Raw genomic sequence first — 18,577 nt, forward strand, 5'->3', positions numbered from 1 at the left:
TCTTCCTCCACTATCAACTCTGCTCTTAAACGCATCTCCCCCATTTCACGTACATCTGCTCTCACCCCATCCTCCCGCCACCCCACTAGGAATAGGGTTCCCCTGGTCCTCACCTACCACCCCACCAGCCTCCGGGTCCAACATATTATTCTCCGTAACTTCCGCCACCTCCAACGGGATCCCACCACTAAGCACATCTTTCCCTCCCCCCTCTCTCTGCATTCCGCAGGGATCGCTCCCTACGCGACTTCCTTGTCCATTCGTCCCCCCCATCCCTCCCCACTGATCTCCCTCCTGGCACTTATCCATGTAAGCGGAACAAGTGCTACACATGCCCTTACACTTCCTCCCTTACCACCATTCAGGGCCCCAAACAGCCACAGTTGCTTCATCCTCCTTTAGAATTCTTCTTCATCTTTGAGATGTATCTTCCCTGTGCCTTCCGAATTTCTCCAGATGAACCAGACATTCTGTTCTAACATCATCCCTGCTAGTATCCCCTTCCAATAAACTTTGGCCAGCAGTTCCTCTCTCATGCCTCTGTAACTCCCTTTACTCCTCTGTAAAACTGTTATATCTGATTTTAGCTTCTCCTTCTCAAACTGCAGGGTTAATTTTATCATTTTATGATCACTGCCTCTGAAGTGTTCCTTTACCTTAAGCTCCCTAATCAAATCTGGTTCATTGAAAAGCATCCAATCTCGAAATGTTGTTCTCCAGGTGGGCTCAATCTCAAGCTGCTCTAAAAAGCCATCTTGTAGGCATTCTACAAATTCCCTTTGTTGGGATCCGTTGCAGTCTGCTGAAAAGAGCCAGATGTACAGAGCCCTTTTCAAACCTCATGCTGCGTCACCAACAAACGACCTCTAATGCTGATTGAAGCCTGCCAAAAAAAAAAAGCTGAAAGCACTGACTGCAATATTAATGCCAATGACATAGGTAGGATAAGGGAGGAGGTCCTGATGAGAGAAAATAGGGAGTTAGGCTGAAAACTGAAAAACAGGACCTCCAAGGTGGTAAACTCTGGTTTGTTGTTTGTTATGTTACAGAGAAGCTCAACTTGCTACTGCAGAAAGACAAGTTGAAGAGCTAATGATGCAGTCACAGGAAAATGTTCTTATCTCATTTCAAATTGGCCGCCTAAGAAGGAGAAGTTTCGATATTAAGTTGCCACTTGAAGGGGAATAAATGGAATGGCTGATTTTGTTCAGTTGGTTTCAAGATAACCATAGACTTAGGCAATCCCAAGAACTCCCCAGATCTTCCACAAATGATCTCCACCAGCCCTGCAGACACCAAGTCCTCAAAGTTCAACATTCAAGGTATATTTCTTGTCAATGTATGTCTGCATTGTTCAACCTGGAGATTCATCTCTGATCAGGCAGCCATGAAACAAAGAAACTCAAAAAGAAGCCATTAAAAAAAATTGTCAAACACCCAATGTGCAGAGGGAAAAAAAAGTCATGCAAACAATAAATGCAAGCAAAAAATGTTCTGAATTGGTCCTACTTGTTCAAGGATTGTAAATCATTAAGATTTTCTGAATGATAAAAATATTCCTGTTGATCCCTACCAATAAAAGTCGATAGAAAATTACCTATAGAACACAAACCCTTTCGTGGAAAAAGAAACTTGTGGGATCAGTAGTTTTAATTTTCCTGAACTTGTCCACCTAATGTATGGAATTTAAACCTGTCCTACCTTCCACTACTATTCAAGATTCTTCCTTGATGGAGAATGAGCAATATTAAATATCAGTTCAGTCAAAAACACAACACACACAGCCCAAAGCCCAGATGAACATAGGTTTATAAAATTTGTTGAGGGTCATTGAAAAAGACAAGGCATTCAGCTGTGACCCCATGGCACAATGTGCAAGGTATTGTTTAAACAAATTCCTATCAATTAAAAAATCCCTAACCTGGGCTTGGCCGAATGAAATCACTTGTGTGCATGTGTGCAGTCTATACAGAGGGACTTGTCTAAAGCCACATTAAATCTTACGTTACAGCTTTGCAGCATGTGACAGCACACTATCCTGCTCATCAAGATTCTTCGGGAATTATGGTTGTTCTTCCATTTTAAAGAGGTTACATAGAAACATAGAAATATAGAAAATAGGTGCAGGAGTAGGCCATTCGGCCCTTCGAACCTGCACCGCCATTCAGTACGATCATGGCTGATCATCCAACTCAGAACCCTGTACCTGCCTTCTCTTCATACCCACTGATCCCTTTAGCCACAAGGGCCATATCTAACTCCCTCTTAAATATAGCCAAAGTACTGGCCTGAACTGTTTCCTGTGGCAGAGAATTCCACAGATTCACCACTCTCTGAGTGAAGAAGTTTTTCCTCATCTTGGTCCTAAAAGGCTTCCCCTTTATCCTTAAACTGTGACCCCTCATTCTGGACTTCCCCAACATCGGGAACAATCTTCCTGCATCTAGCCTGTCCAATCCCTTTAGGATTTTATATGTTTCAATCAGATCCCCCCTCAATCTTCTAAATTCCAACGAGTACAAGCCCAGTTCATCCAGTCTTTCTTCATATGAAAGTCCTGCCATCCCAGGAATTAATCTGGTGAACCTTCTTTGTACTCCCTCTATACCATTCGCCTTTTTTACCGCCTACTGTACCTGTATGCCCACTTTCAATGACTGGTCTCGTTGCACCTCCCCTTTTCCTAATCGGCCACCATTCAGATAATAATCTGTTTTCCTGTTTTTGCCACCAAAGTGGATAACCTCACATTTGTCCACATTAAATTGCATCTGCCATGAATTTGCCCACTCACCTAACCTATCCAAGTCACCCTGCATCCTCTCAGCATCCTCCTCACAGCTAACACTGCCGCCCAGCTTTGTGTCATCCGCAAACTTGGAGATGCTGCATTTAATTCCCTCGTCTAAGTCATTAATATATATTGTAAACAACTGGGGTCCCAGCACTGAGCCTTGTGGTACCCCACTAGTCACTGCCTGCCATTCTGAAAAGGTTCCGTTTATTCCCACTCTTTGCTTCCTGTCTGCCAACCAATTCTCTATCCACATCAATACCATACCCCCAATACAGTATGCTTTAAGTTTGCAAACTAATCTCCTGTGTGGGACCTTGTCAAAAGCCTTTTGAAAATCCAAATATACCACATCCACTGGTTCTCCCCTATCCATTCTACTAGTTACATCCTCAAAAAATTCTATGAGATTTGTCAGACATGACTTTCCTTTCACAAATCCATGCTGACTTTGTCCAATGATTTCACCGCTTTCCAAATGTGCTGTTATCACATCTTTGATAACTGACTCTAGCATTTTCCCCACCACCGATGTTAGGCTAACTGGTCTATAATTCTCTGGTTTCTCTCTCCCTCCTTTTTTTAAAAAGCGGGGTTACATTAGCCACCCTCCAATCCTCATTGTAAGTTATGTACAACTTGTCACTCTTTGCTTCCTACATATAGAAATTGATTGTCATTTATTTTTTGCTGAATTTGCCATTAAAAATGATCCTCACATTTCTTTTCCACCATCATAAACATACCTTCTCTAAAGTTGTCAACAACACATGCTGAGTGGCATTTTTTACAATAAAAGTATGGACTAGAAACTTGACTATCTAACTATTTTATTGATGGCAGTATGGGCACGTGGCCAAGTGGTTAAGGCATTGGACTAGCGACCTGAAGGTCATGAGTTCGAGCCCCAGCCGAGGAAATGTGTTGTGTCCTTGAGCAAGGCACTTAATCACACATTGCTCTGCGATGACACTGGTGCCAAGCTATATGGGTCCTAATGCCATTATTGGTGTCGTGGAGAGGGCAGACTTGCAGCTTGGGCAACTGCTGGTCTTCCATACAACCTTGCCCAGGCCAGGTTGTATTACTATTGATGGCAATACATTCGATGCCTCTCCTATATTCCTATATGACTTCAACTGAATTTCAGGATTGTGTTTAACACAGAGGTGAGCTAGTAGTCATTTAACACTTTCAATGTTAAAATTACCCACATTAGCAAATCAGAATGGTCCTTTCCCCAGCATCTTCCTCTTACTCCGGTCTTCCCTCCAGCTTGCGAAAGCAAGTCCAGATGCAACTGACTGCTTTTCCCTGATTTATCTTCTGTTTTCTTTCGTTCACTCTTTGTGGTATCTCTTACAATGGTAATTGGCACTTCAACATTTAAAAAATAATGCAATTATCAAGTAAAATTGGTTATAAGATTATGATGGCATTTTATTTATTTAAAGTGAAAAAAATGGATTGTTGCAAAAGCATGAAAAATACTTGAGTTTTATAAACAAAATATTTTTATACTAAGTATAGCAACCAAAAACAACAATAACACTCATTATCTGACATTTCCATTATCATTGTAAATCTATCGTATAATCTAACAGTTAGTCGATTGCTTATCTAAAATACCTTATTCCATATAAATGAATATTTGCTTTGTATAAATGCTGATTTTACCTCTTTAGGGAAAATATCATTGCAAATTTAGCCCATTTTCTCTTCCTGTAGCTGTATAGGTTTCCTCTGGTAGCTTAGCTAGCCCACTGCAAATTATCTCAAGCATGTAGCTGAATGGTATGGTTTGAGGGAAGATGATGGGAATATGAGGAGAACAAAATCGGACTGGTATAAAATATGTGTATATGTGGGGAAAGAAACAGAGCTAAGGTTTCAACCTAATTACTTTTTCTCGGAAATATTCTGTCTGCTTCTCTGTCCACAGATACTGCCTGATTCACTGAGTAACTCCAGTGTTCCTGTTTTTATTTCAGCATAATAGCAATTGCAGCTTTTTTTTCTTGTTTTTTTAAAATTAGAGATCCTTTGATTGGACTGTTAATGCAGATCACATTTAATTGCACCCTTGGGCAAAGTTTGCCAAAGATAGTATAGAAATTCAGAGGTACTGCCAAGTACAACCAACTGAACCAGACTAGGAAGATCGAGGACAATATAAATATACCTGCTTCTAGATTTGGATCTAATTCATGGTAGGTGAGTACCTGAACAGAGCTTAGAGTAAAGAGAACACATGTGAATCCTGATGAATGGTTTTGACCTGAAATATCAACTCTTTATACATTTCCATAGATGCTGCCTGACTTGCTGAGTTCCTCCAGCATTTTGTGTGTGTTGCTCTGGATTTCCAGCATCTGTAGAATCTCGTGTATACATGTGAATCTGTGACAAGTTTAAAACAATGGCAGTGTTGGTTTGGATAAAAGTAATTCATTTGAATATTGATGAAGGGTCTTGATCCGAAACAACAACTGTTTATTTCCCTCCATTGAAGCTGCCTGACATGCTGAGTTCCTTCACTATTTTGTGTGTGTTGCTCAAGATTTTTAGCATCTGAAGGATGTTTTCTGTCATTAAAATACTGCTGTTATTATTGCATATTTATATTGGTGGTCAAATGCACTCATGCACAGAAAGTGGAAAATCTGCTCTCAGCCAGTACCTAGGGATTTTGACAAAAAAAAGCCTCTTGAATATCTTAATTTTCTGCTACATGATGTCTTTCAACATTTCTCAGACATCCTTTACCTTATTATTTTATCCTCCTTTTTAGAATTACGTTATACCCTGAGACAACATAATTAATTATGTGTTGAATCTTCTATCTTAAATGCAATACATGTCCACAGTAAAATAAAACAAGAAACCAGCAGAAGAGTCAAAGATTGATTCTTGTCAGTCTCTGGAAGAGATAGCACAAGAGGAACAAGAGCTCATCAATCTGAATGGAAGTATCCAAATCACTCAGTGGTGACACAGTCCATCAGGTTAATGTCAGTGAACGAAGCGTATTCAGACTTGAAGTTCCAGTCATCTAGGGTGTCGGTACCTTCCTGGGCAGGTGTTTCTGCAAAACAACGAATATGTTAAAACAAAGCGCATGAAGAGAAACACACAGCTTGTCTTCTGTTTCTTTTACTATCAAGTTAACAACATGAGGCAGTTCTGTGACGGAGGCTGGAGGAAAGAAAAGGGTATGTCTGTCCCTTCCAGTTTGGACAGAAAGGAGCAGCCTCACTGCTAGCATCCTGCTGCACCCACTCCACTTGTTTATCCAAGTGGAATGCAAGCCCGAATATACTTTGATAATAAATTTACTTTGAACTTTGAATCATTGACTTGCAGGAGTGCAGTTCATTTCAGCTTGGTCCTTGTTCAGACTCCACCAGAACGTCTCTTGATTTGTTTGATACTTTCTACGTCAAATTTTATTGCCTTAAATATTTGACAACCACGCACCATATACAGAACAAGGAAGAGCACCATATAGAAACAGCCACTTCAGCCTTGATGTCTATGCTGACCATGATATCTATTTAATCTAATCCCGTTTCAGGATATATATTGTATACATTTCTCTGAAAGTAAATTGGACCTTTGAACCTTTGATCTAGCTGCACATGATCCATATCCCTCAATCCCATGCCTGTTTATGCAACTGTCTAATTTCTTCTTAAATGTTGCTGTTGCGTCTGATTACACCACTTCCCTGTCAACACTTTCTAGCCATCTACCACTCTGTGTAAAACTCTCGCCTAGCAAATCTCCTTAAACTTCCCCTCTCTCACCTTAACTCTATGCCCCCTCATATTTGACATTCCCACCCCAGGAAAAAGACCATGACTATCAAATTTGTCTTTACCTCTCACAATGTTACTTATGACTTTCCCAGTGTCCTGAGCTTCCAGCGTTTCAGAGAAAGCACCCCAGGTTTATCAAAAAATCTCTTTATGCTTAATTGTGTTCACTACATCTGGAATTTTGTAACCTTGCTAATGATGATGCCACTCTAAACTTAAACTGAGAACACATAGCTACCTGCAGATATGTACCTGGGCACATTGGCTTCAGAACCAGAAACAACGAATATTAAAGAAAACTGCAGGCTATTTAGATCATATCGTTTTGATCATTGGGCAAGGCCTAGTGTGGACCGCTATCAGGTGTTCCCCATCTGCAGACCACGATTCTCAACGATTTTGATCCATAAGGTTTTGATGTCCTAAGTCAGCTTGAAATCTCTAATTTTCCGTTTCCTGACTCTTGAGACTTCCAGGTGGATCTTTGTTTTTCTTCCAACTTCTGATGTAATTTCTCATTGCCCGGTCAGTCCTTAGGGCAATCCCTATTTCCCCAACACTCGGACTTAATATACATTCCCCTGAAACCTCCAAGTCTCTCACCACCTCTGACTCAAACACACATTATTGTGAACATAGTACGGCAGTATGGATCCCACAAAAAGTCTGCCCTTCCACAGCAACAAAAGCAATGAGAATACAGGCTTTTATGCTTCCTGTCAGCACTCCTCTGCCCCTTCCCTGAATAGAGTACAGCCTCTAGTGCATTCCCTCACCACCTTCCCCACCTCCTCCACCATAACACGGGCACTAATATCTTCCATCACCACCTTCTTCCTCCCCCCACCATAGTACTGGTACTGAATCACTCCCTCACCACCCTTCTCCTGACTCTGATGCTTCTCTTACGGTCACCCACACCATGTAATGAGCTCTTCAGACTTGTGCGGGGAACTGGATAGTGTCGGGCTCTGAGGTTGTTTAGAGCACTTGCCTCGGTTAATTGTTGTTCAACGAGAGTCATTAATCGCTTACAATTCCTCCTGTTTTTTTCGCAAGTGACTTGTTCCTTGTAATGCGGTCTCTAGGCGCTTGTGATTTAAACTTGTTAAATGTACTTTGATAGTCTCGAGGATTCTATGTCACTTGTATAATTTAAGTGGATGCCTGATTAGCAGTAATCGTGGGGTCCTAGTTTTGAAAATGTTACATCTCGGGCTGCTTTTTTCTGATGGAATTCTTACGAATAAACCCTGGTCGCCGTCTCGACATTGGAGTCGATCTTCCCTCCACACTTGGGTTTCAACATTGCCAGCACTCATCATGGCAGAAGGGCCCCGCCAAGTAATGCATCCAGTTGAGGTTGAACAGCGGGGGTTTGACATCGGTCAGCTTTAGTTGAGAATTTCATCTATTCTCAAGTCCACATACTGCGTTTCTCAAATTTACATATTGAATGTGTCTATTCTACGCTCAGACCAGGGATGCGACATGCCTGAAATACCTGTGCATTGCCTCAGACAAAACAATGGAATATCTTTCAGCAAACTAAGAGACTGCAACACTATTTCACTCAGAGTATGAAGATATATGCAGACTTGTAAAGAAGTCCCCAATATCATATTGTTCGCAACAGCATGCGATGCATATCTCTGGCGTACAAAATGACTACTTTTAATTGCTTTCTACATGCACCAATTGTCAGCAAATTTCAAACAAACCTTGTTACCCTGGGGCAAGCGGTGCTTCTCAGGTTTACCTGACCTCATCTGCTTTTGCACTACATAACCATAAACACGATCCCCAGTCCTGGAATCGTAACTCCCATTTGAGATGGAACCAGATTTGGAACGTTGCCTATGTTTAGAAATTGCTCTATTCCAGTCTGCTCACGCATTTAACCAGCACTGTGTTTGCCCAAACCTGTTTTTAAAGTGATAAAATGAATGCGAATTTCATCTGCCTTTTTTGTAAACAGTGCTCTTGGTTCCCTTGAGTAGCGATGTGTAGTTGTAGTTTCGGTGATATTACACGAAGCTCTGTTTAAATGCCTGCAGCTTTCAACACTAGACCATAAGGGATACACACAACATAAGCAGCACTCTTCCATTTGTTTTTGCCCGATTACATCTTTGGGTGAAGCAGTATTTCTGAAATATACCCCACCCACCCCCACCCCCTCCCCACCCCAATTTAGTGAAAAGGAGCAGGAAAGCCTGGTGGTTAATTGCCCACAAAGGAAGTGTTTTATGTAGCTGGTCACACTATTTTATGCAGTATTTTATGTCGCTTGAGGCCAACCTATAGAATGATAACAGCAGCTGGGTGCAAGGAGATGTCTGTTAAAAGCAGAGTATCCCCACAGTGCAGACCAGTGTCACAGGAAGTATCATGACCTCATAAGATTTGTCAAGGTGAGTCCTCAGTACTGACTATTTCATTTTATCCTCACTCTTTACTTTCTCTGAATCACGTACATGGTCCCTGTTTCCTTTGCATCCTCTCTCCCTCACCTTCTATCTTTCACCCTTTCTTCCACTTTACCTCCCGATTCCTTCTCTTTTCTCATACTATTTGGTCCCTTCCCTCTCTGCCGCTCCCCATTTTCTACTTCCCCTTTTCAACACTTATGATTCTGTCCATCTCTGTCCCTTTCCCAATCCCCACTGCTCTCTCTATACCTCCCTCCCTTGTTTCACTGCTTTCCACGTGCTTTTCTCTATCAACCCTCTTCCTCTTTCTCCGTGTGTTTCTCCCCCCTTCTAAAAGTCTTCCCCCTTCTATATTGACTTCACTCTGCGGTATGCTTTCAACAAATGGCTGTAAATATCTTAGGCAAAAGGCAGGTCGCAAAGGAAACAAAACGATACTAGTTTGAAATTAAATGGAAGTCTGTCTGGAAAACCCTGACTTTCATTTAAATTCATAAGATTCAAGGAGTTATTTTAAAACAATAAATTTTTACAATTACATAACAGCTAAAATGTTCATTGACCTGAAATGTTAACTCTGTTGTTACCTGACAGAGTATTTTTCATCACTTTCTGTATCTTATTTATTCAGATTTCTACACTTTTCATGCTGTTTTCGTTTCCAGTTGCATCTCACATTCAATGAATCACTGCATTTCTTTAACCCTGGGAAAGTGGGATTCTCACCCATCTGCTTTTGAGCTTATTAAGTATTAATCATTCACTTTCGGGATAAATTCTTGGCGCTTGCAAGCGACACAATTGCCAGTTGCTTTGTGATCCATCAGAAACTCCTGATTCTCTGATTTTCAGTATGTGGTTGAACAGATGCAATCCCATCTTTTTTGTAGGGTAGATTGAACATTTCACTTGAATGAAAAACAGAACTCTCTGTTAACTCTTAAACAAAACTGATTTTCTTGTGGAGCCAGAGTTTTTAGACTGAAAGGCAAACCTTAGCATTTGTTTAATCAACATGCCTTTAAAACGTTGGCTAAGATGATTGGTGCAAATACAGATGAGTCAGTAACTTCCTCAACTCTCCTTCAATAATATAGTACATTGTGGAAATATGTCGATCTTAATGTTGTGCAGTGTGGCTAAATGATTAATGCACTTTAATCTAATTTCTGGTGCTTATTCCTGTAGTGGTAGTTAATAGTGTTATTCCTGTGCCACCTAATTAGCTGTTCCTACTTGGGAGGAGTTCACATACTGTACAAGCAGGGTTTTTCAATGAAGGTCAGTTGAGCATCCTGCCTGGCATCCTGGTGTGCACTATCCCTCAATAACAAACTCAATTCCTAACTTTTCAATTTATGTTGATAAAACAACTAAGCATGAGGGGAATGATTCTCAAGATACCACTAAAGTAAAGATCCAGCATGTAATCAAAGACACTGACAACTTCTAGAGATGTTTGTGAGAGAGTACAAGAGAGTCTCTCTTCTCTCCTCTCCCATCAGTCAGGTGATACAAAAGCCTGAAAGCTCCTACCACCAGGCTGAAGGACAGATTCTATGCCACTATTATCAGACTCTTCAATGGACCTCTTGTATGATAAGATGAATTCTTGGTGTTACAGTTTATCTTCTTATTATTTTGCTTTTTTTTTTGTTTACTTGCACTGCACTTTTCCAATAGCTTTTACACAATATTCTGCATTATTATTCTTTTTTTACCTTATTCTAGCTCAATGTACTAGCTACTAATGATTTGATCTGCATGAACAGTATGCAAGACAAACTTTTCACTGTACATGTGACAGTAATAAACCAATATCAACATCATGAAGCACTGCAGCACTGAATCTAAAAATCTAAATGCTGTGATGTTTTCTATTGCAAATGGTGATCAAGCAAATCTGTAAAGACTTGGGCAACCCTGAAGCGGGTGTTCAGTGTGGGAAATGAATGGACCTAGCTATTAAAGCTCAGAAGTTAATAGGTGCAGGGCACCTCACGTTACAGGCATGTTCCGAAAGTCAGGTCAGATGTACCTGTCTAGCTGCAGGCTTCAAATCAACTGTCAGGGTCTATCAGAACCCTCAATTACACTCATTCAATCATTTTTGCTTTATAACTGAAAACCCCATGCTAACTTTCTAAACTACGATTAGGGTTAATGAAGCAATCAGCCTTTTCATACCAGATTAATTGCTAAAATACAGTTCAAAAGCAGAAACACGGATTTGTTTAAAGATAAGTGGCTGGTGCCTATGGGGAATTTACACTGGAACCCCTGGCTATAATCGGGCCAAAGTTTAAATCACAAAAGGAATTTCTTTTTAACCCTCCCCTCTTCCAAGATTTTCAAACAACGATACCTGTAGGTGCTTGGACAGAGTAGCTTCAGATTGCCACAAGTACAGACAATTCCCACAGCTCCTAATGTACAAAGGAGTTATTGACCACACTTCATCAAGGGTAATAAACCACTTTAACCTAAACTTCGTTATAGAGGTCAGAAGCCCTGGGCAGCTGCTGCGTGCACTAACTCTGGTAATTCAAAAGAAGGCTACGCTTCAAAGGAATGGACATACATTATATCAGTTCTTTCGAGAAACCGGATTTCATGGACATGTAGTCACATCCAGAGAAAAAAAATTCTAACTGGTTGTCAGTAGAAACCTTTTCAGGTGTTGGCAATTCCCAGTGAATATTAATTACATGGAGGTTGCCCTACAGAATTAGGTTAGCGCCAAAATTTAGGTTCCATGCAAGCCTCCTTCCTTCTTCTTAGGCTGCATTCATCTAAATAAAATAAAATTATTTCACAGTTCTAACCACTAGAATAATATTCATAGAAGATATTTGAACACGACAAGTAACTCTAAAATTACTTTCAGCCGATGCCAAATAACCTGATCTACTATAGACGGCAGAGGGAATGGAGTGGGTAAGGTAAGAATTTGGAGAACTGTTGGAGATTTTGCAGGAGGAAAGCAGAACTGCTGTTTGAGGGTGAGGTCATCTATGGGGGGTGGTCAGTTGTGAGGATCATGAGACGGGTGAGTGGGGGATTTGTGCTTGGAAGTTGTATTCAGAATGGAGTGGAGGGGTGCTGGTCTCAGGAACCAGCAAAGTGCTGATTGTAGTAAAGACATGTAAGTATCAAGGAAAAACAATATGGAATCTGAATCTTAAAGTTATTTTTAAAGTTTTTGGTCAGTTACTTAATTACACTATCCTGTTGTTCCAGGAGCCATGTTCAAATTAAAACTCCTAAGGAATAGATTGAAAACAACGTCAGAAACAAAATATGCTGTAAATCGGCAGAGCTCCCAAAGTAATAAACTCCACAGTGTAATAAAACCTTGTATTTCAGTGACCTTATAAGACAGACATTCAAAAGTGCATATGCCTAGAATTTTAATAATATCTCTCCTTAAATGTTTAAAGAGTTTCAGCATGTAGTTGAAGACCCTGACTAACTTTTACAGCTGTACAGTATACATTCTGACTGGTGTGGAAACTCCAAAACACAGGAATTCAAGAGGCTATTGAGTGTAGTTGGCCACATCATGGTTACAACTCTCTACACCTACAATAGGTAATATCTCAAGTAGGTGACATCCATGTTGACACCAGAATGTATGGCAAGAATTTCAGAATGCCCGCAGCACATCCTTGGGTGTGTTAGTTGTTAACGCAAATGACTCATTTCACTGTATGCTTTGATGTATATATGATAAATAAATCTGAGTCTACATCAGGAATGTCATCTGTACCGGAAGGATCTGACTGTGAGGGTCCCTCTCACTGCCAGCCATGTGCAATCTTGGTGCTTGTTTGCCAGATCTGGCAATGAAGCATTCCACCAGGTGACTTGAACAGTTTTCTCAGCGAACCACACCACAGTATCCATAGCATCTCTGTTCCACAGTATCTGCAGGATCTTCTGTGCTGATCACTGCCTAACTCCAGACTTGATATGGAAGCTATCTCTCTCCCACTCATTAATTTGTACTGCACTATGGATATCTGTGAAGAACTGAAGGATCCAATTTCTGAATTGTTCTGCAAAATCCATTTTGGAGAGTGAATCCATTACCTATGTGAAGGCCTTCTCCTGATCCTAGCTAACTAGATAGGTGTCCAACTCTCTATCCTGCACATAGGTGACTGTATCCCAGAACACACAAGGCTGTCAGAGATATGTACAAACATTGGTTTGGACTGGGTGGATCACCTGTCCCAGAGCAGATGTGACCCAGCTGGCAGTAGCCTTTGACAAAATTTTGTTATCCGCATTCAACAGTGAAAAGGGTCTATAATTCATGATGACCTCTCTCTTCCCCTTCTGCTTGTTGATGAGGTTGATGATGCCTTTCCTCATGGAGTCTGATATGCTGCCAGAAGAACAGCTCTGTACCTTTCTAGCTGGTCTGGGGCCATCCAGTCCCACAGAGCCAAGTACAACTCTGCCCATGTCGTCATTTCCGGGAGTTTCATTCATGTCGAAGGAATGGATGGAGCCAGTCAGCATCTCCCATGTCAATAGCTGATTTAGACTTCCCTGCTTGCTATCGCCTAACACCTCTTTAATGGAGGGCAGGAGGTTCTGGGAGGCTGTGATCTCTGTGGTCTTACTGTCATATAGACTGGAATAGAAGGATTGACAGATCCTAAATATGTCAGTCTGTGAGAGTGTTACTGAGCCGTCCTCCTCTTTAAGGCTATGGATCACGGAGCTCCTACTGTGAAACTTGTGGAAGGAGTGTAAGCGTATCTCGTCCTACTCCAAAAATTAGTTTATGGATCTAAAGATGCTCTTAGAGGATTAAAAGGCAAGGAGCCCAACTTGCAAATCATAAGATATACAAGTAGAATTAGCCCAGTTTGCCCATTGAGTCTGCTCCACCAATTCATCATGGCTGATCCATTTTCCTCTCAGCCCCAGTCTCCTGCCTTCTCCCTGTATCCCTTCATTCCCTGGCTAACAAAGAATCTATCAAACTCTGTCTTAAATATATCCAGTGACATGGCCTCTACAGCCACCCGTGTCAATGAATTTCACAGATTTACCACTTTCTGGCTAAGGAAATTCCTCCTCATCTCTGTTCTAAATGGACTTCCCTCTATTCTGAGACTGTGGTCTCAGACTCTTCCAGCACAGGAAAGATCTTGTCCAAATCTACTCTACTGAGGCCTTTCAACATTTGATAGGTTTCAATGAGATCTCTTCTCATTCTTCTGAATTCCAGTGAGTACAGGCCCAGAACCACCAAATGCTCTTCATATGATAAGCCTTTCAATCCCGGAATCATCTCCGTAAACCTCCTTTGCACCCTCTCCCACGTCAGCCAACATTTCACTTCTTGGAGTTCCTCTCTCATATCCATTGACTACAGAAGAAGTTTCTGCAAGTCTGTCTGGAGTTAACACAATTCCCTTCGGCTCTGTTTTACTTCTGAATACCTTTGGGGAAGAAGAACCTTTTGATATTCCCCTTGATGGCTTCCCGCCAGTGAAGTGGAACGTTAAAGAGGGGCTTCACAATCTTCAAACCTGTGTAATCCCTCTTTAGTTCCTTCTGCTCTGAATTGTCAGACAATCAGAGAATGAACCATTGATATCTTAATGAGGACATTTTAATTTACAAGTGGTTGACATATTGGGATTTCTTTCTTTTCTTGTATTATAAATGCAAATTACAAAGTTCAGAATAAATATAGTATTAAAGTACATATATATTACCATGTACTGCCTTGAGATTCATTTTCTTGCAGTAAAAAAAACAAAATACAATATAATTTACGAAAAAACTATACTTCAACAAAGACAGACAAACAACTAATGTGCAAATAAAAAAATACAGAGACCACACATTCTAAAAGAGTCCTTAAAAGTGAGTCTGTACATTGTAGAATCAATTTGGAGTTGTTATCAGCGAAGTTATCCACACCAGTTCAGGTCTGATAGTTGTAGGGTAATAATCGTTCCTGAACCTGGTGGTGTTGGACCTGAGGCTTCAGAATCTCTTGCCTGAGAAGAGACCATGGCATAGATGGTGGAGGTCTCTGAAGATGGATGCTACTTTCTTGTGGCAGTGTGGCATGTGAATGTGCTCAGTGGTGAGGAGGACTTTGCCCGTGATGGACTGGGATATGCAGATCATTGGTTCTACTTTGTTGGTCCAATTTTTGCCACTAATGAGTGTAATGCACATTTGCTTTGTCATCATCTGTGCAAGTAACACTGTGTGGGGGGGGGTTTAGGGGACACTAAGGTGCATGCTGTTGATTCACTTCCTTGATGGGTGGGTATTCTACCTGAAACAGTGGAATTAAAAGGTGCACAAAACAGGGTTTCTGCTTGTCTCGCACTGCGAAAGTCAAGGATGTCCATAGGTTTGTACATTTGACTGATTTGCATACCATGCTAGCGATATTAAGAATCCCAAATGAAAAATAATGTTGAAGTAAAACTATTAATTGTTACAAATGATTAGCAGGAAGGGCAGCATCTGTGAAAAAAAGCAAAACAACTAATGTTTCAGGTTGAAGATCCTAGGAGTTGATCATGTTGAATTTGTCCAGCTTCTTGTTGGGCTCTAAGTCTGTTTTTATTTGAATAGTGTAGGAGAGAATATACTTGCTGTCCCGTGGTGATTTAAGAACACTGCCCCTTGAACCGTAGTCAGCAAAAGTGCCAGCATTCTCCACCATTAGAGTGGCTCACAGCTCCACTGACAACCTGCACAGCAACACTACGAGTGCCCAGGTATTACAAGCAACATTTTTGCAACTACTGGTTGGTCTCCCTCCTATGCAAAAACTCACTTAACAGATGTGAAAAGCTGGAATGGCTGTGTAGACACACGCAGATACCCACAGAGTGAGGAGCCATCCAACCTTCTACCTTCATTCATACTCTTTAACCAGGTGTTCTACATAACATAGGCCTTCCAAGTGAACTCCATCACAAACACCCACTCTGTCTCTGTCTTCAGCATCAAATGTGGTCCCATGGGCAACAGTGAACCAACACCACAAATATCATTTTTATTACGTTTTCTGATTCCTTTTTGACTTGTTGCCTATAACTGAGTAGTGGATTTGGTATGTCTAGAACTGACTAATCTAACACACCTATACCCTCTGAACCTGAGAGCATCTAATACCCTATTGCTTGTGTCTTACTTGCACCTACCTGTTTGTATCTCATCTCTTGTAGCTATTGACCTGAACTTACTTTCAGCGAAACCAGGCAGCATCGATAGGAAGAAGTACAGTCAACAGTGTCCTGACGAAGGGTCTCGGCCCGAAACGTCGACTGTACTTCTTCCTATAGATGCTGCCTGGCCTGCTGCATTCCACCAGCATTTTGTGTGTGTTGCTTGAATTTCCAGCATCTGTAGATTTCCTCATGTTCAGCGAAACCACCTCAGTTTAAAAATCCTGACCCCTGTTTTACAAGCTGTCAACCTGGTTGTCCATTGGTCTATAATTTTCTCCCTGAATCTTTCAACCCCACTTTCTAATCTAGTTCTTTGACAAATGATCGGTCATCTATGTAATTCAATTTCAAAACATTGATTGACAACACTGCTTCAAAAGAGTTTCTTGTATTCTGAATTGCTGCTTTAAGCATGTGGAATTAATTGGTTACTAAAATATGTCCCAAAGAAGTTAGATTTATGGGTTTTTATACACTTGAAACAGAAAAGAGAAAAGAACAAAGAATATTAATTTTAGTGTTTTGATCACTCAGATAAATCACAAGTGCCATTATTTGTTGTACATGCCATTTGAAAAAAGCAGAAAAAAATAATGGAAATGTGATTTTCCTTTTTTCACATTTGGAAACAAATATATATTTTCTATTATTGGAAAGCTGCTACTGGAATTGGAGAGCAGTAATCAGTGGGGAAACTTTCACAAAGGTAAGTACCGTACAAATTGGGATTGCTGAAGTTTGTGCCTAATTTATTTTTCTCCATAAACTTTGAAGTGTATTGCTTAAACTTCATTTTGCATTGACATCTCAACTGTCATCAGTGTTTAAAGGGAACTGCCAATATGAATTATGTGGTAAATTAAATCTGACTTGAATAATGTACAATTAATTCTAAGTTACCTCTGAAGAAAACAATAGCCAAAGATTGATGGGTTGTTGGTTTGCCTGGGTATGCATGTAAGCACTGTCAGCTATGCAGTAAATGGACAGGCACTCTATACTTCCTCCATCAGACTGATGTTGGACTACTCACATATTCAGACATTCGACACTTATAATTGCATATTTTTGCATGAAAGGAGGCCTTTCCTGTGCTTGCTCAAGGTCGATGTTGCCTGCTCTAATTTCAAGTTTCTTCTCATTCTCTAAAAGTACATTCTTTAATGTATTTTCTTTCCCAGGCACTAAAAATCAGTTAAGGGACAGGTAATACAAATCTAGAGTTGAGCCCTACAGAGATGTGTGCTGCCAGCTTGGGCATAGAGAGGTGGACAAGGCAAATTTGTTCTGTAACACCCTCCTGGGTATGACTTCTCCAGTGATGGATTGCACCTCTATTCCAACAAAGACTTTATGAAAACTGGTGGGTCATGTTAACTATTATCCTACCAGTTGTCTGTGCAAAGTGTAGGAAGAGATATGGATTCTCAGCCAGCAGTACCATATCCAATTCCAGCTTAAATAATGGAATTGGCTTGATCTTGGTCTCATGAGAATTGGGTCTTTGTGGGTTGGGTTGGGCTCCAGAGAGGGTTTTCATCTTCACCTCGCAGGAGACTTGTGTCTGCATTTGATTGCTCCCTTAAAAGCTCTTAGTGGAGGTGAGACAGGAGGAGGTTTAGGTGGGGTGAGTCCTTCTGGACAGCCTACCACCTTGATAAAATTTTCTTTTGATTTGCTGGGTATCAGTTAGAGGAACATAGATCAGCATAGTAGTGCAACAGTAATTCTATTACAGTGTCAGTGACCCAGGTTCGATTCCTGTCACTGTCCATCAGGAGATTGTATGTTCTCCCTGTAACCATGTGGGTTTCCTCCAGATGCTCCAGTTTCCTCCCATATTCCAAAGACATGTGGGTGTAGCCCCTGGTAAGCCTCAGGCTCACCTAGCTCGCTTTCGTCTAGGGGGAGCAGCCTTCCACCCCGCCAAACTGGGTAATCAAGTTTGTGTAGATGCTGTGGGATGTACCCCACCATGCCCAATAACAGACAGTACACCATATGCAATTAAATGATTACACTTTATAGATCTTACTGAAACGATGTAATTAATAGACATAAAATATAAAAAGAAAGGTAAAAGGCGCCAAACTTATCAAAGTTCAACCACTTCGTGCACAATAGTTGGAGCTCAATTAACGGAGTTTTCTTTCCACCATTCGAACCCTCCGACTTCCTTGATGCGCTGGCTGGGACCAACCATTGTGGTCGACCAGATGCTCCACATGAGTCTGTCTTCGTCTCCTCTCCTCGCCGAAGACCCTGGGCCTTGGACTCCCACTCGGGGTCCATTCTGTCAGCCAGCGTACAGCA

At 41.0% G+C, this 18,577-nt stretch overlaps 1 protein-coding gene across 1 annotated transcript in view; it reads right to left on the reverse strand.

The window, feature by feature from the left end:
• Positions 1-4,215: 4,215 nt before the first annotated feature.
• LOC140196018 (uncharacterized) overlaps positions 4,216-18,577 on the reverse strand; it is a 119,422-nt gene continuing 105,060 nt past the window's right edge. The window contains exon 6 of the mRNA XM_072254717.1: positions 4,216-5,879. Coding sequence (XP_072110818.1) covers positions 5,773-5,879 — 107 coding nt within the window. The 3' untranslated portion in view covers positions 4,216-5,772. The remainder of the gene's footprint in view (positions 5,880-18,577) is intronic.

The sequence above is a fragment of the Mobula birostris genome, chromosome 4 (assembly GCF_030028105.1).
Source record: "Mobula birostris isolate sMobBir1 chromosome 4, sMobBir1.hap1, whole genome shotgun sequence".
NCBI lineage: Eukaryota > Metazoa > Chordata > Chondrichthyes > Myliobatiformes > Myliobatidae > Mobula > Mobula birostris.